Source organism: Somniosus microcephalus, chromosome 1 (genome assembly GCF_052327205.1).
Source record: "Somniosus microcephalus isolate GS21.2 chromosome 1, FLI_Smic_1.0, whole genome shotgun sequence".
In the NCBI taxonomy this organism is placed as follows: domain Eukaryota; kingdom Metazoa; phylum Chordata; class Chondrichthyes; order Squaliformes; family Somniosidae; genus Somniosus; species Somniosus microcephalus.
Window position 1 is genome coordinate 340,796,653 of NC_140987.1, and position 26,156 is coordinate 340,822,808.

A 26,156-nucleotide genomic window follows, 5' to 3' on the forward strand; every position below is an offset into this window, starting at 1 on the left:
GTACACCATAAAAACATAAGAAATAGGAGTAGGCCATTTGGCACTTCGAGCCTGCTCCGCCATTCAATGAGATCATGGCTGATCTTCTACCTCAACTCCATTCACCGGCCCTATCGTCATATCCCTCGATGCCCTTACTAGTCAGAAATTTATCGACTTCTGTTTTGAATATACCCAATGACCGAGTCTCCACAGCCCTCTGGGGTAGAGAATTCCAAAGATTCACCACCCTCTGTGTGAAGAAATTTCTTCTCATCTCAGTCCTGAATGGCCTACCCTTTATCCTAAGGCTGCAGCCCCTGGTTCTAGACTCCCCAGCCAAGGGAAACATTCTCCCAGCATCCACCCTATCAAGCCCTGTAATAATTTTGTATGCTTCAATGAGATCCCCTCTCATTCTTCTGAATTCAAGAGAATACAGGCCTAGTTTACTCAATCACTTCTCATACGACAGTCCCGCCATCCCAGGAATCAATCTCGTGAACCTTCGTTGCACTCCCTCTATGGCAAGTATATCCTTCCTTCGGTAAGATCATCAAAATTATACATAGTACTCCAGGTGTGGTCTTAGCAAGGTCCTATATAACTGGAGTACTCCTGTACTCAAATCCTCTTGTAATGAAGGTCAGCATACCATTTGCCTTCCTAATGGCTTGCTGCACCTGCACATTCACTTTCAGTGACTCATGTACAAGGACACCCAGGTCCCTTTGAGCATCTGCATTCCCCAATCTTTCACCATTTAGGAAATACACTGCCTTTTCTGTTTTTTTATACCATAGTGGATAACTTCATTTATCCACATTATATTCCATCTGCCATGTTCTCGCCCACTTACTGAGCCTGTTAAGATCCCCTTGAAGCCTCGTCACAACAGGCACTGCCACCTAGCTTTGTGTCATCAGCAAATTTGGAAAGGTTACATTTAGTCCCCTCATCCAAATCATTAATCTAGATTGTGACTAGCTGGGGCCCAAGCACTGATCCTTGCGGTACCCCACTAGTCACAGCCTGCCATCCTGAAAAAGACTTGTTTATCCCTACTCTTTGTTTTCTGTCTGTTAACCAATTCTCAATCCATGCTAGTATATTACCAATTCCATGTGCCCTAATTTTGTTCACCAACCTCTTGTGTGGGACCTTATCGAAGGCCTTCTGAAAATCCAAATACACCATATCTACCGGTTCCCTTTTGTATACTCCACTAGTTACATCCTCAAAGAGCTCCAAATAGGTTTGTTAAACAGGATTTCCCTTTCATAAATCCATGTTGACTCTGCCCAATCTTACTATTAGTTTCTAAGTGCCCAGTTATTGCATCCTTTATAATAGATTCCAGCATTTTTCCAACTACTGATGTGAGGCTAGCAGGTCTGTAGTTCCCCGTTTTCTCTCTCCCTCCTTTCTTAAATAGCGGGGTTACATTTGCTATCCTCCAATCTGCAGGAACCGTTCCAGAGTCTATAGAACTTTGGAAGGTGACAACCGATGCGTTCACTATCCCAATGGCCACCTCTTTCAAAACCCTAGGATGTAGGTCATCCGGTCCTTGAAATTTATCGACTTTTAGTCCCATAAATTTTGCTAGCACTGTTTTTTTTACTGATAATTTCTTTAAGTTCCTCATTCTCGCCACACCTTGGTTTTCTCGTATTTCTGGGAGGTTTTTTGTGTCTTCTTCCGTGAAGACAGAAACAAAGTATTTATTTAATTTCTCTGCCATCTCCTCAATCCCCATTATAAATTCTCCCGTCTCTGACTGTAAAGGACCTACATTTACCTTCGCCAGTCTTTTCCTTTTCACATACCTATAGAAGCTTTTACAATCCGTTTTTATATTTTTCGCTAGTTTGTGCTCATATTCCATTTTCCCTTTCTTTATCAATTTCTTGGTCCCCCTTTGCTGATTTCTAAAAAGATCCCAATCCTCAGGCTGACTGTTTTTTCTGGCAACTTTGACTTAATACTATCTTTAATTTCTTTTGTTAGCCATGGTTGGATCACTTTTCCTTTTGGGTTTTTATGCCCTAGAGGAATAGATGTTTGTTGCAAATTATGCATTATTTCCTTGAATGTTAGCCATTGTATATCCACCTTCAGACCTTTTAGTGTAGTCTCCCAATCTACCAAGGCCAACTTGTCCCTTATACCCTTGTAGTTTCCTCTGTTTAGATTGAAGACCTTAGTTTCAGATTGGACTACATCACTCAAACTTAATGTAAAATTCAATCATATTATGATCACTTGTCCCTAAAGGTCCCTTTACCACAAGATTATTGATTAGCCCTTTCTCATTACACAGTACCAGATCCAGAATAGCCTGTTCCCTGGTTGGTTCCTCCACATACTGATCCAGGAAACCATCTCGCATGCATTCCAAGAATTCGTCCTCCACACCATTAGTGGTAATTTGATGTGCCCAGTCAATATGTAGATTAAAGTCCCCCATGATTACCGTATTGCCCTTGTTACATGCACTTCTAATTTCTTGATTGATACTGTGCCCTACATTACCACTACGGTTTGGTGGCCTATACACAACTCCCACCAATGTTTTCCGCCCTTTGCTGTTTCTTAGCTCCACCCAAACTGATTCCAATTGACTGACGTGTTTCCTACATTACAACAGTGACTACACTTCAAAAGTAGTTTGTTGGCTGTAAGGCGCTTTGGGACACTAAGGTTGTGAAAGGCGCTATACAAATCCATGTTCTTTCTTTCTAGGTGAGACACTGTCTGGAGTAAACAGTTGGTACCATAATTATCAATCACTATCCAAACACCATTTCACATGATTGGTTTAGAAATTTCTACCAACATTGCATTTTGATGCATATGACTTTGTTCCTGTGGTTACCTAGTGAAGCTTCTAAGTGCTGACGTAAACTTACTTCTGAAAAAAGAGATTTTGACCAATGTATCAAATCTGATGCTTATCCTTCCTAATTGTTTTTGATCAAGTCAGAGGCTGGCACAAATTGGAAACTTTATTTCTTGTAGTTCAGTTTGAGACTGTAATGTTAATTCTGAAAGCCAAAAACATAGGACCACTATGAAAGTGACTCATGCCAATGGGGTAATGTTACAAATTTGGGTCTGTCTTAGATACCTTCTTGGGTTAAATGGTGGCAGACATTCCCGTAAGCATTTTGAGCACCTTATTTTATGGGAGGACTCTCAGTGCCCTCTATCTACTTGCATTATACTATGAGCCAGGAACATAAAAGCCTCCCAATGTGATCCAAACTGGATAATCATGTCTGTCACACGAATGATTCTTTAATCTCTCTGGAAGTGGATTGAGCAAATATTTGGTGAGACAAGGCTTGATACAAAACTTTATGCTCTTATTTTCACAGCAAGTGAGCCAATAGATTAACAGTTATGATCAGGCTCATTTAGTTCAACTGGTACAACTTGTCTTCACATAATGGTACAAAAATACTGACCACATTATGTTACCACACAACTGTGGGTTGTCTTGTTTGACTTCAACTAATTTTTTTAAATCCTTTCTCATGCATTCCATCCTTATATTCCTTCACTGCCTCATAAGCACCCCAGTTCAAACAGAAAAACTGACAGATTGTGTGTGTCTCTCTCTCTCACCCCGTTTTATCTTTTGCTGCTCACAGGCAGAAAAACAGATCAAAGACTTTCTAATGCAATGGGCATGCTTTTTTTTGATTGTCGAGTAAAGCTAATGAATTGCTTAGTATTTACAGTCTATGAGGAAACAAAAACAAAGCTACATCATTAGCATCTTAACTATCTATCATCTCAGCTTTTTTATAAAAGCTTGTCTGGATAAACGATGCGTTTAAAAACCCAACATTAGAAGTACTTATTCCAAATCTTGTGTGGAAAAATTGCCCAAAACAAACCAAAATGTGACAGGCACAATAAAAGGGAGAGAAAGACAAAGTGTGATGGTATTATATAATGGGTCTTTTGAAGGCAGCACACCATGTAGGAAAAGAGTCAGCAAATATCCTTTTCAACTGCCAGATGTTAAATTTATGTTGACTGGAGGTTGGCAAAAAGAACTTGAAATACTGTTCTGCAATAGTAAAAACAATATAAATTATCTATACATCTGTAATCCAATAAGAGTGCTGTGCTAATTCTTTTGTGGAACCTGAAAGTATCACACTTGATTCAAATATCATTCAGTGAAAACAAATAACAACTGAACAATCTTTAAACAAAGAAAAAAGTCATTTCCTTTTGGGTTTTCTGATCTTGATAACCTGGACTCTTCTCAAGTGGAGGAGCGAGCAATTTAGAATAGCTGCAGAGCAGCAATTAGCCTTAAACTGACTTCAGAATGTGCCTATTCAGAACATATCTCGATGAGGAATGCTTTTTGTGGACAGGCCAAATTAAACACTGCTTCACCTTCACAACTATACATCACAGCCATGCTCCAGACCAACACTACAGTGAATCAGCCAACCATTTTAAAACTGTTTAATCGTATAAATTGGTTCCAAATTATGTTAGAAAGGAGCTATGAAAAATGATTCAGAAGCATAGAAACTGTGTGGAGTGCTTTTTATTAGAAGGCTGTAGTAATGATCGTGTAAAATAGATTGACAGTCACAAATGCAACTAACTAATCTGAAGTAATGTGAATCAATATATACGTGCATCCAAGTCGTGGGTTTATCCTGTGTGTTCCAAAGCAACAATTGTTTCATGGTCACTACCTACCTCTTGATGCCAGAATTAATCCAGCCAATCCGGATACTGTTATCACGCCCACTCTTGGGAAGAATCCTTCAGGTGGATCCTTGAGAAAGACATAGGCACCTTAGAAAAAGAAAAAGATGAACATTTTCCCCATCGTATCCTTCTCAATCATGGAGGTTAGTACGAGAACTCCGGGCTAATGTTACGGCTCAAACTTCGCTGTACACTTGCAACCTCTGCTCGGTTTAGAAAGTCAAGTTTGGAATGAATCCAACATGTACAGTGGTCCGGCAAGCTTCTAAAATATTAATCCTGTCAAACTGCACTCCACGATCACATTGGAATGGGAAGTGACACTGTACTTGCATTGTGACAAAAACCACCATTTACTTATAAGTAACAAAACATACATTTTGCAAGTGGAACTTGGAGCAAGAAATGGGTACTTCAATGAGTGATTAATGATGGGATAGCAAAAACGCAAGTTGTCAGACACATTCTATAATTTATAAATAAATTCTATCACTTTCAAAAAAATATTCATTTTTTCTGTCTTATTTATAGCACACTTGCAAGTTTTTCCAATAGTCCCATGTACTATTGCTACAACTATTTTGCATTGGTACTGCAAACACCCAACCCCCTACTACTGGCATTGGCAGTTGTTCCCTTCACCCAGTTGTCTTCAGTCTATTTCCAATTTGCTTTTCTGTTACAGAAATCAGTTGCAACTTCAAAATGATAGCCTCTTCTATTTATCTTCACAAGGCCCTTCCTACTGCTCTTCAATACAGTCTAATTTTCTAGAGTTTCCCAAACTTCAGTTCATGGATGCCCGAGCAGGTTTGATGGGTTGAATGACCTTTACTTGTGCCTACTGTGTGTCTGTTATTGAGGGCAATATTACTCTTCTTTTTAAAAAGTACTTTTGTTTTCTGTGCAACACACCAGTTACAGAAAATCTGCTCCCAAGACTCTGGCAATGCTGCCCTAACCTAATACACGCTAAGAAGTACACACAGAACTGCAAGAATTACTCCAGTTTTGATTGCACAGACTACTTTTGGATTCTTCTTTGACATTTTCTTGGGTTCATCCTATCCCTAAGATACACAATCCATCTTAACCTTATAATCATTATTTTACTTAAATCTGTACTTTCTGAAGCCAAAGAACTTGTTAACTCTCAAATTATACATCACATTGAAAGTCCTGGCTGAATCTATGATCGCCAGTATACTTCAGGCATAAACATGATTGGCGATTCTTGCCCATGTTATACACTCTGGAACTTTGCTCATAGACACTTGATGATTTGTTTGCCATTACTTGGAGATATTTGAAGTCTGACACGGTCTTGGCCATGTACCTTTACTACACTTCCTCCCACCCCGCCTCCTGTAAGGACTCTATTCCATTCTCCCAGTTTCTCCATCTCCGCCGCATCTGCTCTGACGATGCCACCTTCCATACCAGTTCTTCCGACATGTCTTCCTTTTTCCTCAATCGGGGATTCCCCTCTACTGTGGTTGACACGGCCCTCGACCGTGTCCGTTCTATCTCCCGCACTTCTGTCATCACCCCTGCCCCTCCCTCCCGGAACCACGATAGAGTTCCCCTTGTCCTCACCTTTCACCCCACCAGCCTCCACATTCAACGGATCATCTTTTGCCATTTCCGCCCCCTCCAGCATGATCCCACCGCCAAATGCATCTTCCCCTCACCTCCCCTTTCAGCATTCTTAGGGACCGCTCCCTCCGCGACACCCTAATCCACCACTATCACCCCCAGCACCCCTTCCCCTTCACCTTCCCGTGCAAGCGCAGGAGATGCAACACATGCCCTTATACTTCCCCCCCTTCCCACTGTCCAGGGCCCCAAACACCCCTTCCAGGTGAAACAGCGATTTACTTGTACTTCTTGCAATTTAGTATACTGTATTCGCTGCTCACGATGTGGTCTCCGCTACATTGGGGAGACCAAATGCAGATTGGGTGCCCGCTTTGCGGAACACCTCCATTCAGTCCGTAAGGGGGACACCGAGCTTCCGGTTGCCTTTAATTCCCCGCTCCATTCCCACTCAGACCTCACCGTGTTCGGCCTCTTGCATTGTTCCACGGAAGCTCAACGTAAGCTCGAGGAACAGCACCTCATCTTTCGATTAGGCACTTTACAGCCCTCTGGACTCAACATAGAGTTCAACAATTTCAGATCATAACCTTGGCTAATATCACACATATATTTATTATCCACACTTTTTGTTTGTGCTTTTTTTTCCCCACATGGCAGCTGTCTTTCATTCTGCCAGCGCAATTCACACTCCATCTAGAGCCATCCTTTGTTTCTTAAACTGTCCCATTACCATCTCCTCTTGCCTTGAATCTCTCTTAATGTCTCTTTTCTTCTCCTGCCTTCCATCCTATCACAGACCTTCCCTTTTGTTCTTTCATCCCCTCCCCCATTTCCCAGCCCCTAAACTTGCTTTAAAATCTGTTCCTTTTCCTGCTTGTTTCCAGTTCTGATGAAAGGTCTTCGACCGTTTCTCTCTCCACGGATGCTGCCTGGCCTGCTGAGTTTTTCCAGCGTTTTCTGTTGTTATTTCAGATTTCCAGCATCCGCAGTATTTTGCTATTGTACCTTTAAATATAATATGGCCTTCCACTAAAGCTATGTTTATGGCTATCTAGTTTCCTCTCAAGTTCCTTTACCTGTGCTGTATTTGATGCTTCATCCTGTGTCTCATAACTTTTATCACCAACTCATAGGCTCCCCAGGGCTTCTTTCTCTTTTCCACATTGTTTCTTCTCCATATCAATAATCTCTTCCACTCACAATTCACTCTTTTGCTGACAATTCCACTCTTTATTCATTGATTTCTTTCAGATTGCACAAACTCAATGTACATAACCTTCACTCTTCTCTCAATGCAATGGTTGAATCACCAAGAGATTTCCTCTACACTTGGTATAGTGAACATGTAAATTCATTCTTCATAAATGTATAGATCTTCCCCTTACATCTTCAGTGGACCATAAAAATCTTGCTCTTCATTTTTCAAAACACAGTTTCTTCATGTCTCTCTAATGTCTCAACAGTTAGCACTTCTTACCTTTGAAGCTGCACTTATTCCATCTTCATATACTGACCTCATTACCCCCTCGGATCTCAAAATGGAGCTCCCACATCTCCTCCAGTGCTACAACTACCTCAAAAGAAACTTGATTTCTGCTTTTTTTGTGCCGAATACTCCTTTTTCATCCAGTTCGCAACTCTTTAAAATGGCCAGTCTGCCAGAGACTGGACTATTCCTCCGATGTCTGGGGAGCATCTTCCAGCACCACTCTTGACGGAATACAACAAAAAACTGGTTGTCTGGTAGCCGATACTCTTTCCCCTTCCAGTGCAGCTTTTGTTTTTCAATATTTTATTGTTACTACGGAAATTATTCCTCAGTACTTTCCACCCTTGATCTTACCAAGCACAAAATGTGCAATTCTACACATTCTTTGTCCTCCCTGTGTTGAAAGACTCATTGAACTGTCTCCTACTCAACTCATTCCTTCCCAAAAACAAGCTGTGGAATTCCTTACCTCCCTCAGTCTCCCAATAACCCTCAGGCTTTTGAAACCCCAGCTTGATGTAACATGACCACTGCACCTTGATTTATCACACCACTCTTCTCTTCAACCTTACTATCCTACACTGTGGACCTTGGCTCTTCACACAGAGCTTGGTTATAAAACTTCTGTTTCAGCTCTCAAGAGTTAAAAAGTACTGCAGTTAATACATTTCCAAACGGTTCTGGGTCAGTCTATAATTTATGCGGTCAAAATTTTCAGTTCCAAAGCAGTGCTATTGTTAAGAAATTAAATTGTTTTATATCTTTTCTTTCCTATATTTAATCATGGTGCATAACATCTGATGACATGATGTAAACTCACATATTAATCATAATGCTCATACGACATGCAAACAGAATCCACTGATGAGCATTTATTCAAGGAAAACAACTCCCTCCCACTGCAGATGGCTCAACAAGTACTGCATAAACTGGGGCTGAGACTATGAACTAGGAGGTCCCTGGGTTGATCAGTGCGGAGTTAGCCAGTCTCAGTCAGGACCACAGTGGGGCTGCTCCAATTGGCTTCAGCGTCCGCAAGCTCTGGAAGAAGAAAAACTAAAACAAATATAACCACTCTTACCTTTCCCAAATGCAATAGTATTTTCTGCACCAGTTTTAATAGCATCATATGCACCCTAGAAAAACACAGATGAAATAATATCAAAGATAACTCTAATTGTACTAAAAAAAAAACATTATGGAGACAAATAAAGACTGCATAGTGAAAAATGCTTGGAGGTGCAGTGGAAGTTGAGTTCCTTGGGTGAAGAGAGAAATTAAAATGAGACTTATAATAAATTTAGGGCTAACAAATGAAATTAGGCAGATTATATAAACTATAGAGGGGAAGGAAATAGAAATGCCAAGAGAAGGAAAAGAAAGATGGGTAGGGAAGCAGAGAGATGTTATAAACACAAACAGTAAAAGAATAGTTAAAGAAAGGGTAGAGCTCATTCGAGATGAAAAAGAAAACCTTAATTTGCAGGATGAAGGAAAGGCAGAAATACTAAATGAGTACTTTTGCTTTGATTTTCACAGAAAAGTGTGGTAGTGGGAATATGATTGGGTATATGAGGAAGAGAAGGAGCAATTAAGTAGGATAACTACTGATTAGGAAGTAGTACTTTAAAAACTGGTGGACCTCAAACAAGAAAAGGCATTGGGTCTTGAAAACGCGCATCTCAGAATTCAGAAGAAATTTGGAGAGGAAATAGCAGAGGCCCGAACCGCAATGTTTCAAATATCTTTGGATATGGAAATTATGACCGAGGCCTGGAGAGTTGCTAATACCACACTTCTGTTCAAAAAGGGAAAAAAATGGATAAATCAGGTAACCATAGACTTAACATTGGCAGTGGGCAAGTTTCTAGCGGTCTAAAAATGAGATAAAATTAATACCTTAACATGGATTTGTAAAAGACAAGTTGTGTCTGATAAATGTAAGAGTTTTGAGGAAATAATAGATGAACTGATGAAGGAAATGCAGTGAATGTTGCGTATATGGATTTTCAAAAGGTGCCCACATAGGAGACTTGTTGATAAAATGGAGCTACACAATATTAAAGGGAAAGTGGCAACATTCAATTTTCAATTTCAATTTTATTTGTCACATAACCAAATACAACACGTGAAATCCAGTCAGTGAAATGCTTTTTTCTTAACGAGCCGAGCGCACCAAGCAGCAAGGACACTTAGCTGCCTGGTACGCACGGAGCCCACAAGGACGGCAGCCATCTTCATCGGCGCCATCACAATAGGGTCCGCTCTCGCCTCGCTCCGCCTTTCCCGCACTCCTGCCCGACAATCTTCAGCCGCCGTGGTACCGACGTGAATAGGAAGTTAGTTAAAGGACAGAAGATAAAGTAGCGTTTAATTTTTTTTTGGACTGGAGGGATGTAAGCAGCAGTGCCAGTGTTGGGGCCATTGTTGTTCTCAAAACAATGTACAAAAAAAAATGATCTGGACTTAGGCTAAGTGGGCACAATATCAAAATCTGTAAATGACAAAAATATGACATCAGGAGGCCATAGACAGGTTAGTAGATCGAGCAGATAGATGCCATGTGAAATTTTACTCCAGTGGATGCATTTTGGAAGGAAGAATAATGATAGGAATTATAATAAGTAAACCTTTAAGAAGTAGAGAGCAGAGAGACTTAATGGTCTCTGATACACAAGTCTTTAAAATGAAGCCAACACAAAATGAGATATGGACTTGTATGTCATAATCTGGGTTGGCACTTCAATGCAGTGCTGAGGGAGTGCTGCACTGCCAGAGGTGCCGTTTTTCGGATGAGATGTTAAACCGAGGCCCCGTCTACCGTCTCAGATGGATGTAAAAGATCCCATGTCACTATTTGAAGAACAGGGGTGTTCTCTTTCTGTCCTGGCCAACATTTAGCCCTCAACCAACATCATTCAAAGAAGATTATCTGGTAATTTAACATGGCTGCTTGTGGAACCTTGCTGTGCGTCAATTGGCTGCCGTGTTTCCCTACATTAGTGACTGCACTTCAAATATCGGCTGTGAAGCACACCTGAGGATGTGAAAGGTGCTATTATAAATGCAAGTTTGTTCTTTTTTCTTCCTTTGGTCCCCCCACAGCATATGGAGAAACACAGGATTGTATTTTGTCTCTTGTTCAACAAGGCATCTCTTGTTGACTCACCCTCCAAATATTCCATAATTCAACTAAGCACTCTGCCCAGACAGCATACGTAACCTAATCACACAGATCACCCAAATCAAGTAAAGCCAAGTTGCTCAGCATTAAAAGATCAATACTCAAAATAAGTCAATAAATAACTTGAGCACAGAACTGAGACTGACACTTCAGTGCAGTACTAAAGGAATGCTCCATCGTCAGAGGGGGTGACATTAAACAAAGGGCCAAACTGCAAGGTTCAGGTGCATATGAAAGATCGAATAACACTACTTTAGAAGAGCAGGGAATTCTCCCTCAATATTCCTCCCTCAAACCCAACACCACACAAAACAAGATCTGGTCATTCATTTAATTTGCTGTTTATGGGAATTTACAAAGTACTCTACTGTGTCCCCACCTCCCCCTACTTCACATGCAAGGCATATTTAAATGAGCTAAACATGGCCCCATTGTAGTTCACACCATTTGCCCAGTTTGAAAGTTGGATAAAAGGCCTGTCTGTTAGGCCCTGGTGCTCAGTCTTCAAAGCTCAGCAAAGGGAGTCTCAGAACCTGTTTAATATAAGCGGAGGGGCCTATGCAATTGTTCTCAGAATGTGACTATGCACAGGCCAAAAGGAGCGCACAAAATTTTCAGGTAGCAATTTTTCTGCCCCAGTTTAGCACGATTCCCCAATCTACACCTCTAGATTGGGGAATCCCACCAAAAGTACACTGCAAACGGAAACCCAGGCTCTTGTTTTGCTGCAAATTGATTTTTTTTTAATTCAAAGACCTGCCACACACTCAAATTTGTCATTTGAGAGATACTGGTGATTGTAAACTCTGCAGGCAGAATCTACTATTTTTAATACACATTAGAAAGATGACCGTCTTACTGCTCATAGAAACACAAGTGCAATAATTTATTAGTTTATTAATTTTTAGCACAGAAACATAATTACATCAGTCTCCACTTAGGCAAACCCACTTACCACAATATTCTGCAAATCAATACTTTTAATAAAAACTGAAAAAACACAAAACAAGCAGAGACTGAATTATGTAAATAAAGGAAACTGCACATGACTCACTGCATTGTGATGCTCACATAGTAAGTTACTATGTCCTCAAAATATTACAGCTATGGCATAAATGTTAAAATATTAAAATGGAGTTATTATTCTCAAAGAAACTGGGTTCAAAGCTTGTAGCAACTCATTCATTGCATATTACAGATATCATAAATAGTTGCAAGCCTTCGATTTTAAATTATTTCAGAACAATGGCATCATTTTAAGATTCATGTCACAGTTCTAATATTTTGATTGAAAGACTGCTCACAACCACTAATGTGTGAACAGTACAATTCAGGCTGATTCGGACATTTTTACAACTCTTCATAAAAATAGCTTAACTGGAACAATGTCATTAGCAGATCAGGAAATTAAATCTGGTAATCACATTTCTGGTTTAATAACTGTATCTGTATGATAAATGTGTTCCAGGGGAAATTCAACAGCTATACTTGTAAGCCAATACCCAATAAGAAAGTGTTGGCTCAGTTGGTAACAATCTCACCTCAGTCAGAAGGTTGTAGGCTCAAACCCCACTCCAGGATATATCAGATGAGACACTAAAACAAGACAAGACCTCACCTACCTGTTTAAGATGGACTTTAAAAATCCCATGGAACTATGCAAAACACAGCTGCGATTCCTTTCCTTAACCAATATCCCCAAAAACCCAAGTCATTTTTGACTTTTTGGCTTGGACTGAAACTTGGCTCACAGGTGGGGACACCTTGGCCCTTACCAAAGCCTCCCTGCTTGACTATACTTTCCACTACACATCCAGCCAAAACAATCACAGTGGTGGTGTGGCAGTCATCACTAACTCACACATTGATCTTTCCCCCTACTTTCTCCCTCTGGCACCTTCTCTTCCTTCAAGCATCTTTCCCTGTTCCAACCTCCTTTCCTCTCCTTTAGAATCCTTGCTGACTACTGTCCCCCTAAGCCAGAGTTTCTGGCGGCTGCCTTTATTACATTAGTGCAGCTTTTTCTTTCTATGTGGCAGAAACGATTGTTATCAAGATTAACAGATGAATGCTTAGCGTGTTCATAAGACATTCCGTCATCCGCTACTTTAAAGCAGGTGGTAATCCGTTTACTTTAAACTGGTTAATGCCACAGCTAAAATAGCAGAATGCAACACAAACATTTTAAATGTTTGTCTGTTAATACTGTAGCACCAACAGTAATTTATAAGCTTATAATTTCCTTCTGTAAAACCAAATTTATACGATCACTGTTACATTAACAGCTGTCCAGTGCAAATGACAGAAAGTATAACTGGGCTGTCCGTTAACAAAAGGTTATGTTCTAATTCAGCAGGCGACTCAGTGTTGGTGCCAGGAGAAGCAAGGACTCAGTGTGCAGCACTCCTACATCACCTTCAAGCACCACAGCGTTTTGAGAACGAGTGGGCAAACAGCAGTGACAGCAATGAAGCCAATACACAAGACAGGTGTTGGTGGAAATAAAAATGATCACAAACAGCGGCAGGCTGTAAACTGACATTTTTCCATGAGGAACATGCATCTATTCAGTTTAATTTCACTGAAAGGATTGTGAACCTTTCTTGGGGCATTGCTTAAAAAAGATTTGTTCGTGTAAATTAATTTTCCTGCATAATGCTATCCACTTGTCTCCTTATTAACCATGTAACGTGATTTCTCCCAAGATTTTCAATGAAAAGAAATATTCCTCAAATTATAAGGTTTTTAACAAGGAAGGCTTCTTCCTTGGTTGTGGCAACATTGTTAGTTCTCATGTAAACCATGGCCACTGACTGCTTGGCCAACCCTCCCAAGAATGTGTCCGCATGGCCTTTTCCCTTCATTGTGACACCAAGGATGCAATATACCATTCCAAACTCTGTATACCCTGAACATGTTGTCACTTCCCAAATCCATGCCCATCTTTCCTGCCATTCCATGTTTGATTCCCTCCAATCAAGTTTCCGTCCACACCACTGTACTGAAAAGACCCTGATCAAAGTCACAAATAGCATCCTATGTGACTGTGACCGTGGTAAACTATCCTTCCTCATCCTCCTCGACCTGGCTGCAGCCTTCGACACGGTTGACCACACCATCCTCCTCGAACGCCTCTCCTCCGTCAGCCAGCTGAGTGGGACTGCCCTCGCCTGGTTACATTCTTATCTATCTAATCGTAGCCAGAGAATCACCTGCAATGGCTTCTCTTCCCACTCCTGCATCGTTACCTCGGCTGCCCCTTGGCGACATCATAGAAACATAGAAGATAGGGGCAGGAGTAAGCGATTCGGCCCCTCGAGCCTGCTCCGCCATTCAATGCAATCATGGCTGATCATCCAAATTCAGTACCCGGTCCCTGCTTTCTCCCCATACCCCTTGATCCCTTTAGCCTTAAGAAATATATCCAACTCCTTCTTGAATATACTTAATGAATTGGCCTCTACTGCCTTCTGTGGTAGAGAATTCCACAGGTTCACCACTCTCGGTGAAGAAATTCCTCCTCATTTCTGTCCTAAATGGCATACCCTTTATCCTTAGACTGTGACCCCTGGTTCTGGACTCCCCGACCATCGGGAACATCCTTCCTGCATCTAGTCTGTCCAGTCCTGTCAGAATTTTATAAGTTTCAATGAGATTCCCTCTCATTCTTCTAAACTCCAGCGAGTACAAGCCCAATCAACCCAATCTCTCCTCATGCGTCATTCCTGCCATCCCAGGTATCAGCCTGGTGAATCTTCGCTGAACTCCTTCCATGGCAAGAACATCCTTCCTCAGATAAGGCGACCAAAACTGCACACAATACTCAAGATGTGGTCTCACCAAGGCCCAGTACAACTGCAGCAAGACATCCTTGTTCCTGTACTCAAAGCCTCTCGCTACGAAGGCCAACATATCATTTGCCTTCTTAACCGTCTGCTGCACCTGCATGCTTACCTTCAGCGACTGGTGCACAAGGACACGCAGGTCTCGTTGCACTTCCCCTTCGCCCAATATATTGCCATTCAAATAATAATCTGCCTTCCTGTTTTTGCCACCAAAGTGGATAACCTCACATTTATCCACGTTATATGGCATCTGCCATGCTTCTGCCCAATCACCCAACCTGTCCAAATCATCCTGGAGTTTCTCGGCATCCTCCTCACAGCACACACGCCCACCCAGCTTTGTGTCTGCAAATTTGGAGATATTACATCGAGTTCCCTCGTCTAGATCATTAATATATATTGTGAATAACTGGGGTCCAAGGACCGATCCCTGCGGTACCCCACTCGTCACTGCCTGCCACTCGGAAAAAGACCCGTTTATTCCAACTCTTTGCTTTCTGTCTGCCAACCAGTTTTCTATCCAAGTCCCTTGGTATTTCTCAGTTCTACCCATACAGATTCCACATCATCAGAGCTAATATCCTTCCTTACAACTGTGTTAATCCCTTCTTTAACCAGCAATGCTACCCCACCTCCCTTTCCTTTTTGCCTATCTTTCCTGAATATTGAATACCCCTGGATGTTGAGTTCCCAGCCTTAGCCACCCTGGAGCCATGTTTCCGTAATCCCAATCAAATCATATTCGTTTACCTCTATTTGTGCAGCTAATTCATCCACCTTATTCCGAATGCTCTTTGCATTAAGACACAAAGGCCTAGAAATTGGGTTGGGTCGCCAAAGTGGCGCAAAAGTCGCCCGAGCGCAGGATTTAGCGCAGCGTTCGAGGCTTTTGCGATCGTCAGATATTCAGTTCCATTGCCCCTAGAGGGAGACGGGGCGAGGCTCGAGGCGCTCCATGTCCCTCTTAGGGCGCCGAAACTGAATATCGCAGCGCAACGTGCCGCAGCGCCACACGCTGTGGCACGGCACGCTGCGGTACTGCAGGCCTTCCTCCCATTGTTAAGGGGGAGGGGCCTGCAACAGCGCGATCCCCGCTCGCAAGTGCTGGCAAACGAGCCCGGCACCAAGGAGAAGTGCCAGGCTCTCGGGAAACAGCCGGCAATGCCGCGGGGGAGGGGGAGGGGGTCAGGAGGCCGGGGACGGAGGTGCTGGCAGGCAGCCGCCGAAAAAGGCGGCTGCCCCGCACCTCCACCTTAACTTGCGCCGCTGCCGGCACAGTAAGGCCCCGTGAACCGGGCGCGGGTAGCGAACGGCGCAACTGCGCGAATGGGGCGCTACGCACACCAATGACGTCATCGGTGGCAGCGCAGCAAATGGCTAATGCCACCATTAGCGTCCCTGCTGAATATCACGGGAGGCGCAGCCAGTGGCGCTACAGCCACTGACTGCCTCTTCAGGCACTAACAGGTGGCGCTACTCACCCAATTTTTCCCCCAAAGTCTTCAGGCTTGTTTTTCTAACACTCTTAGACCTATTAGAATTATTATTTACTGTGGCCACGTTTGATTTAAACCGTTGATTTCTCTGACTGCCACTTTTGTTTTTCTCCTTCCTATCTTTTGCTTTTATCCTTGTTTCCCTTTCCTCTGTCCCCCTATTCAGGTTCCCAACCCCCTGCCATTTTAGTTTAAACCCTCCCCCAGAGCACTAGCAAACACTCCCCCTAGGACATCGGTCCCGGCCCTGCCCAGGTGCAAACCGTCCGGTTTGTACTGGTCCCACCTCCCCCAGAACCGGTTCCAATGTCCAAGGATTTTGAATCCCTCCCCCCTGCACCATTCCTCTAGCCACGTATTCATCTGAAATATCCTTCTATTTCTACTCTGACTAGCACGTGGCACTGGTAGCAATCCTGAGATTACTGCCTTTGAGGTCCTATTTTTTAATTTACCTCCTAACTCCCTATATTCAGCTTTTAGGACCTCATCCCGTTTTTTACCTATATCGTTAGTGCCTATATGCACCACGACAACTGGCTGTTCACCCTCCCCTTCCAAAATGTTCTGCAGCCGCTCGGAGACATCCTTGACCCTTGCACCAGGGAGGCAACACACCATCCTGGAGTCTCGTTTGCGGCCGCAGAAAAGCCTATCTATTCCCCTTGCAATAGAATCCCCTATTACTGTAGCTCTCCCGCTCTTTTTCCTCCCGTCCTGTGCAGCAGAGCCACCCCTGGTGCCAGGAAGTTGGCTGCTGCTGCCTTCCTCTGATAAGCCATCCGCACCTCCCCCCCCCCCCCCCCAATCAGTATCCAAAGCAGTATATCTGTTTGAGAGGGGGATGTCCACAGGGGACCCCTGCACTACCTGCCTGCACCTACTACTGTCTGTTGGTCACCCCTTCCCTTTCTGCCTGTCCAACCTTTGCCTGCGGTGTGACCAACTGATCAAACGTGTTATCCACGAATTCCTCAGCATCGCGAATGGTCCAGTATGAATCCAATCGCAGCTCCAGTGCCGCAATGCGATCTGCCAGTAGCTGCAGCTGGATACACTTCACGCACACATGGTTGTCAGGGTCACAGGAAGTGTCCGAGTGCAGGAGGAGCATGCCATGAGGCCGAGCTCTCCTGCCATGACTTACCCTTTAATTAATTAAAATTAAATTAAATCAATCCCACCAATTACACTACAGTTAAATGATATACTTAAGGGGCCTGGTTTACCAACAGTCCCTGCTACACCAGAGACCTTAAAAACTATATGCCACAGAGTTAAAGTTTAAAAAGAGAGAAATACTCACCAGCCAATCACTTACCTGCTTCCTGGTGACGTCACACTGTGATTACTTTTTACTTCCCTCCCTCTGAGCTCGGAGACTGGTATGCCTCTCGAGCCTCGCTGCCGCTTTTATTTACCTCCGGTGCTGCCTCGCTCCAATCAGGTCCGAAAACACAGCGTCAGTTTCCACATGTACTTTGACGACACTCAGCTCTACCTCACCACCGCCTCTCTTGATCTCTCTCTGTCTCTGCTTCTCTGAAATCCAGTATTGGATGAGCAGAAATTTCCTCCAACTAAATATTGGGAAGACCAAAGCCATTTTCTTCAGTCCCTGCCACAAACTCTGTTCCCTAGCCACCGAGTCCAGCCCTCTTCCTGGCAACTGTCTGAGGTTGAACCAGACCGTTTGCAAACCTTGGTGTCATATTTGTCCCAGAGTTGAGCTTCCAACCACATATCTGCTCCACCACCAAGACTGCCTACTTCCACCTCAACATCACCAGACTCCACCCCTGCCTCAGCTCATCTGCTGCTGAAACCCTCATCATGTCTTTGTTACCTCTAGACTTGACTATTCCAGTGCTCTCCTGGCCAGCCTCCCATCTTCCATCCTACATAAAATTGCCCTCATCCAAAACTCTGCTGCCCGTATCCTAACTTGGACTAAGTCCCGTTCACCCATCACCGCTTTGCTCACTGACCTACACTGGCTCCCGGTCAGTCAACAAGTCAATTTTTAAATTCTCATCCTGGTTTTCAAATCCCTCCATGACATCGCCCCTCCCTATCTCCACAAGCCTTTGAGATCTTTGTCCTCCTGCAATCCTGGCATCTTGCACATCCCTGATTTTAATTGCTCCACCATAGGCAACTGAAAGCAGGCTGCCAATGTCCTAAGTTCTAGAATTCTGTCCCTAAACCTCTCCGCCTCCTTTAAGACACTCCTTAAAACCTATCTCTTTGACCAAGTTTTTGGTCATCTGTCCCGATATCTCCTTCCGTGGTTTGGTGTCAAATTTTGATTAATAATGCTCGTGAAGTGCCTTGGGACATTTTGCTCTGTAAAGGCGTTTTATAAATGCAAGTTGTTGTTGTTTGTTTGATCAGTTTCCTAAACCTAACACCAGTCTCTTCCTATGCTTACTGGCACCCCAGGTAGTACGGTGCTCCACAGGCCCATGGTCCATTCCTCTGCTGTCTTCTGTGACATTCTTTTGGCTCTTTCCTTCATCTTCCTATCTAGGCTCACTGACGCTCAGGAATGTAATTTTCTCCCCAGCTTATGTACTGCGTAAAGCATCGAGGTGTTCCAGAAGTTCAACAATCCGCTGTTTGAGTGTACTGAGGTGATGACAATTAGTGCAGATGCAATTATTCTGTGCCTTGCTCAGGTATGCATGCATATTGCACTTCACATATTTCACTTGTCTGTCCATGGTACACACCATTTTAAAAATAATCTGCACCTCTGTGGCTTTAAAATTTACTGTCTTTTACCCTTTACATTCATCAAAATTAGACTCGAGCAGCTTGAGGTGGGGGAGAGAGAGTTGAAGGGAGAGTAAAAAACTGTCCAGTAATGGATTGCTGGGGCTTTATTGAAGAAAATAACAAAGGTTGCTACCCCATTTGACGCAGTGAGCCATTTCAATATGCAAACTGTGGATTAAGCATGTTAAGGAAAATTCTCAGCATTCGTCCACGTCTTTAGGACAACATGGGAGCCAGGAAGACATGGATCATACCAGCTCAGTAGATGCCGGCATTGCTTGATACACAGAAGAGGGAAAAAACCAATAATTCACTGTTTAACAGAAACTGGGAGAAGTAAAAGACAGACATAGGAGCTGCCAGAAATTTTAAATAATACAAAAAGTGAGACAGAGAATGAAAAATCATGGAAGAAATGACTGAAAGGGAAAGCAACAAAAAGAGAGATTGGAAGAATGTTTCTTAATTAATGTTCACCAGTGCAAATATATGGTCATTAGAGTGTTTATTGCTGCTAACAGAATTCAACTTTAGGATGGCAGGCAGCCATAAAATGTTGAGTGATAACAATGACGCAGAGGCTGGACATGGTTGAATCAATTTGTGAGTAAATAGTGAAACATGCCTTTATCTGACGCGCAGGCTTAATTTATCTGGTGGCAGTGACAGCCTAGGCCTCCAAACAATTACTACCATTTTCTACACTAACGGTTCCAGCAGTTCATGTAAACAAGGAGCAGAAATACACTCAAACAAACCAGAAAATCCATACAGGCAACAAACATATTAAAACAATGTAAAAGGAAAAGAAAAGCTTCAATTTTATTACAGTAAGTGACCAATGCTCCACAATGTGAACATTAGACCCCCTTCCAACAAATGATGCTCAGCAGCAACACTGCCGTAAAAAAGTGAATTCCACATGGGACCATTTAGAAGTACAGGCGAATCTTGTCAATTCAAATTCATTTGTTACACTAAAAAAAATTATCCAGTAATTCAAATTCAACAATGTAAATTTAGCAGTTTTATGCTAAAAAAAATTAAGCAATTTTGAATTAATTGTCGGCTGTACAGGTAGACTATCCTTTATCCGAAAACCTCGGGACCAGCCGTGTTTCGGTTTTCGGAAAATTTCGGATTTCGGAAGGTGAGCGAAAACACTTCGGTTTTCAGAGTAATTCGGTTTGCGGGAGTGCGGATAAAGGATACACTGGCCTAGAAATTCAGTAAGGCGCTGCAAGCTTTGCGCCCAGTTACCGCCTAAAGAGGGCTTCTGCGCCAGTATAGGAGGTTGCGCTGATATTGAGCTCGGCGGTAATGGTGGCGGTAGCCGGTAGCACTGCGCCGGCACCGATGACGTCATTGGTGTGCGCAGTGCCCCGTTTCCGCCCCGATGACGGCCCGACGCCCATATTCAGTTGCCGCCGCCTCCTCCGTGGCGGCCGCTATTAACATCTGGAGACCAGGGCCTTACTGCAGCCTTAGTGGGGCGCATAAAGGTGGAGGTGCGGCCGGCCGCTTTTTCGGCGGCCGCCTGCCCGCACCTCCTTCCCCGGCCTCCACCACCCCCCCCCGCGGCATTGCCGGCTGCTTTCCGCGAGCCCGGCACTTCTCCGTGGTGCCGGGCTCATTTGCCGGCACAATCCAGCGGTGATCTCCCTGTTGCAGGCACCTCCACATTAAGAGAAGGCCTGCAGTACCGCAGCCTGCCGCACCGCATCGGGTGGCGCAGCGGCACTTAGAGCGCTGAAATTCAGTTTCAGCGCCCCAAGCGGGGGCGGGCACACCCTGGAATAGCGGCCGGTTCCGACTTGGGGCGCAAAAAGTGAATATCGGACGGTCGCACATGGCTCCGCGCCCAGCGCTAACTTTTGGCCGTTAGCCAGCTGGCGGGGCCATAGTGAATTTCTAGGCCACTATCCCTTATCCGAAAGGGTGGGGGTCGGCGGGGGGTCGTGGTTGGGGGGGGGGGGGGCGGGGGTGGGGGCCGGCGGTGGGTCGGCGTCGTGCGCACGACTTACGCTGAGCGAAAACACTTCGGTTTTCAGATTAATTCGGTTTTCGGGAGTGCGGATAAAGGATACACTATCCCTTATCCGAAAGGGTGGGGGTCGGCGGACCTTATGAATACCTGAGTGGGATAAATAAAGACTATAAATACTCTAGTTACAGGGATAAATACTGTAGTACAGTTTATTTGTAAGGAAAACATTCAGTAAAACTTCAAACATGTACAGGTACAAACTAAGCTAAATACCTGTACATAAACATGCAATAAAGGTACATTACATCTGGCTTGAGGATCTTGGAGAAGAGGGTACATCAGTGTTGTCATCATTGTCATCAGGTTGGAGTTGGACATCTGAAGATGGGCCAGGAACAAGATTCTCAAGTGATGAAGCAGCACTACGACAGACGGCCTTTTTAAAGACTTCTTCCAGTGTCATCTGTCTCATTAACATTGGTTTCTGTCTAAGCAGTCTCTCTTTAATTGAGTAAACTTGCATAATCTCTTGCTCACTGATAAATGCACGTTGTTCAAGGCCAGCAATTAACTGATCACACATTGTCACCATATCGTCTATGGGGATTTTGTCACCTGTGTTCACAATGTCATCATCATCATCACTACTATCCTCTTGCTTGTCTTTATTTAACACCATTTCAGCAATTTCCCCATTACTCAACGAATGCACAACAGGTGCATCATTGTCAATGTTCAGCACTTCTTCGATGTCAGCTTCCTCTAACGTATTTACACTTTCGGATGATAAACCTTTTTCACCACAGATTTTCAGATATTTTATACCATGACGCTTCTTAAATTTATGCAGCCAACCTTCTGAATATTCACACTCAACTTCAATGTTCAGTTCTTCATGGTATATTCTAGCTTGCTTCATGACCATCAAACCAGTCAGTGGCACACGTTCACCTCTGCGTTGTCGAATCCACTCAATCAGCACACGGTCAAGATCTTCATTTTTTGCCCTATGCAATGTTTTCCTACTTTTCATTAGTTTATGGTCATCACTGTCAGTGTAAAATTTCAACAACTTGTCTTTCTGTTTCTTTAAATCATATACGGTGGTAGTTCCCACACCATATTCTTCAGTAAGACGTCGCACAGGCACACCACGATCAAGCTTCTGCAATAACTCCACTTTCTGCGATATCGATAATGAGAGATGCTTCCTTCTCTGCTTCTCACTGTTACCCATTGGGGTATCTGCAGCTCTTTTTAGCATTTTCACAAATTGTTAAAAGCCAGCAAATATCTAAGAGAGCAGCAAATATCTAAGAGAGCAGCAAATATCACACAGAGCAGCAAAACACCTGCGTGGGTCAAGCATCGGCAGCGTCGGGTCATGCTTTGCGCCACTTTCGGCTTTCAGAGGTTTTCTGGTTTCGGATGTGCGGATAAAGGCTGGTACACTATATCTTATCCGAAATGGGCCGGGGTCGGCGTTCGGCGGGGGGGGGCGGGGGTCGGGTTCGGCGGGAGGGTCGGCGGGGGGTCGGGGTCGTGCGCACGACTTACGCTGAGCGATTTCGGTTTTCAGAAGTGCAGAAAAATGCTACACTATCCCTTATCCGGCTAGGCCTGTAAGTCGTGCGCCACTCTGGTCATGTCGTGCGCACGACTTACGCTGACCGAAAAAACCTTCGGTTTTTAGAGGGTTTCGGTTTTCGGAAGTTCGGATAAAGGGTAGTCTACCTGTATTAGCAAATGGAACAACCACCAGCATAAATGGCATGTGTCTTTAAATGTGCATCCTGGGAAATCTCATGGCAAGGTACAATAAGGAATGATGGTTTATTGACACAAACCATCTTTACAATAAGGAATGAATTCAATAAGTTTTAGGAACAGGATAACACCATTAGCTCCAACAAGCACATTCCTTATTCAGAGATCAACCCAATCTATTAGCCCATCAGGTCCCCAAATTGCCTTGTGAACTCATTTACACTGTCCACTTTAATGGCCTCCCCGAGTAATTTATCTAGACTCTTATTTTTTGGGTAGAAAGTTCTGCTTGACTCTCCTAATCCCGAGTTCCTAATTTTTAAACTTTTGTGTCATGGTATTTGAACTGGTCAACTGGTGCGAGTTAGATGCTTTCCTTGCAACCCAGTTGTTTACACTGAATTACGCCCATTATTACATTCGGGCATATTCTATTTAGATTGGCAGAGAATTGCGGCGTATCTTGGGATTGGGAGAATGGGCGTGGAATGGATGCATTTTCGGGTCTAACTTCCACAATGTGCCCATGCAGGAAATTCAAGGCAGTGATACCCAGAATCATCATTATTCACATCTGTTACCCCCTAAAATCAAAAATATTCTTCTCCTGATTAGGGGGACCAGAACTGCAAATAGTATTTAGTGTGACTTCTAAAGTGTATTGGTAACACAGAGTGTCTTTAAAGTGGCACTGTTCCACATTTGAGGCTTTTCTACCTTTCTTGCTCTAAAATAGTTTGGGCCTCATATTTTAGATCACGCTCATGGGCGCAGGCCAACTTCCGATGTCTGCCAGAGTGCATTTGGGTCCAGGTAAGCTTTCAGTAAAATGCCTGGGAAATAAACAGCAAACCCTGTTTGGGAATTGCTGTTATCTACTGGTCTACTCTACAGATCACATTTTAACTTTAAACTACGAAGCAAATTTAATGAACAATTGAATAATCTAACAGTAGGTTACACAGAGTAGAAAGTCGATTATCTAACTCGAGTAGACAAAAGATCACCACTCAAAGAACAAGCTAGCCCTTTGTTAAAATGTTTTAAATAGGATTTTTGCATTTCTTACCACTGTGGGAGGTTATATTTATGTAAATTATTTTGGTAAAATTTCAAACCAATTTTTCTCATGAATTTCAAACTAACTGGTTCCTTCTTGCACAGTTTTTAATAATTCATATTATCACTTTTTTGATATATCCCAGAAAATAATTACCACACCTTTAAATTGTTGCATTTTCCAACCACTAAACTTATCAAGGGAACCGTCAGTTATATACAAACTGAGCCAATCACACAGCATTGCTCACGTTTGAATTAGTCCTCTCGGCAGCCCTTAAATCAATGAAACTTGCAATACTGCATGAAATAAGCTTAATGCAGGAACCCAAACTGCAGTCATTTTTTAAAAAAATGATTAAGTTCTGTGACTGGAAGTAAATGCACAAGCACCAAGCCAAAATTAGGCAAAAACACCTCACTTTTATCACATCACTCCTTCCTTTCAGATCAGATACTCTCAGTGCCACCAATGCAATGTTCGTAAGGATCCAAAAAGGTATTCATTCATAACATGACAATATGTTGATGCTTCCAGTTCAGGAACCACACAATGTTGTCTGATCGTATTGTATCCTTGTAATGTCATGTAACTACACTAATGGATTGTGGCCAGAATATACCCCTCGAAGTAGGGTTGTGGCTTCTGCAGCACCCAAACAGTTAAATATTTTTTGTTTAAATGGCAGCTTAAACGTTCTCATGGGAGTAGCTTACTTCTTAGATAAATGACTGGATGCTTCTCCCCAAGGTCATTTATTTGGCTCAATACATCACCGATACTGTTGTGAGGAGTCGGTGTGAATTGTGAAAGCTCGAGAAGAGTCATCATAGGCAGGCTTTCAAACCAATTTCAAAAGAAATGCATCATCATTTTGAATCCTACTGTAACAAATATTATGTCTCAAATAATTCTATCGTACACAGCACAAGTAACCAAAAAAGGATCATTATACAGTACCTTGCATCGAGCAGCATACGGTTGAACTGTTTGTCTCACAACAGAAATCCCTTCTAGAAGCCGACCAGGTTGTTCAGTTATGTACTTATAGTTTGTGGAAGGTTCATTGTAAACTGAAAGCTTAAAAAAAACAAATTACATTTCAATTAAAGACTGAGGTTTTTCTTAAATATAATGGCCCGCAATTTGCAGCCCCTACAGGCGTGTACACGCCCGTAAGGGCCGCGCAGGTGCCGGGTTTTCACACGCAAAGACCCGGAACTTGCGATGACAGACCATCCACATCCCCGGGAAAAGGGCATCAGCGGATGAAGAGTTGGGCTATCTGCCCAACGAATATCCGTGAAATTCTTACGCCTGGTAAAAGCAGGCGTAAGGACTGCTTTTTAACAGTGCAAGAGTTTAAAAAAAAATGAAATTTTTATTTTTATATCATTTATACATTAAAAAACCTGTGCAATAAGGCAAGTTTATTTATAGCCCCTTTAAAACACAAATATTTTTCCCAAAATTTAAATTTGTTTTAAATATTTAATTAAATGGCATGTTAATTAATTTTAAATATGTAATTTTTTTAATGTATTTTTTGGGGTATTCCCATTCATGCTTATGCGGTTTTTGTACATACGGAATTACCATAATCATAAATGGGGATTCCCTTCAATCATTCGTTGGGCGGCCCACGTGATCCTAGGGCCACTCACGAACCACCTGCGCCCCTGGGATAAGTGGGCCTCTACCCGTGGGTACCTGGAGAGGCCCAGGACCGAGAGTCTCCGTACCTCCCGGATCACCAGGTACACGGGCATTTTATTGCCGGATCAAAGGCATTTCCCCGCAAGAAGCCGCCAAACCGCAATTTCAGGGCCAATGTTTGATTATGGTGAGCATCTCCTTGTATGGAGATAGATCTTTACAAATAAAAACTTAATTAAAAAAAAGATTTTATCATGTTCATTAAGATACAAAGCTAGCTATTGTTTAATCTCTCTCTATATAGCTACCCTTTTGATTGAAATGGTAATTAGTTTGGCTAAGAGTATTCAGATCGGAGAAAGGTAGTTTATTCCAGAGCGGACGTGGGAGTGGAACAGCGAGCGCAGCAAACTTAAAAGGAGCAGCGAGGCGAGGCCCGACCAGAGCGGACCTGGGAGTGGAACAGCGAGCGCGGCGAATTTAAAAGGAGCAGCGAGGCGAGGCCCGACCAGAGCGGACCTGGGAGTGCAACAGCGAGCGCAGCAAATTTAAAAGGAGCAGCGAGGTGAG

The 26,156-nt window shown here is 43.2% G+C and overlaps 1 protein-coding gene across 6 annotated transcripts in view; it reads right to left on the reverse strand.

Moving 5' to 3' along the window:
- LOC147124940 (MICOS complex subunit MIC27-like) overlaps positions 1–26,156 on the reverse strand; it is a 99,107-nt gene that overhangs the window by 26,393 nt on the left and 46,558 nt on the right. For all 6 annotated transcript variants that reach the window (XM_085994978.1, XM_085994993.1, XM_085994985.1 and 3 more), the window contains exons 3-5: positions 24,891–25,010; positions 8,895–8,949; positions 4,714–4,812 (exon numbers count right to left, since the gene is read on the reverse strand). In XM_085994978.1, coding sequence (XP_085851104.1) covers positions 4,714–4,812; positions 8,895–8,949; positions 24,891–25,010 — 274 coding nt within the window. The remainder of the gene's footprint in view (positions 1–4,713; positions 4,813–8,894; positions 8,950–24,890; positions 25,011–26,156) is intronic.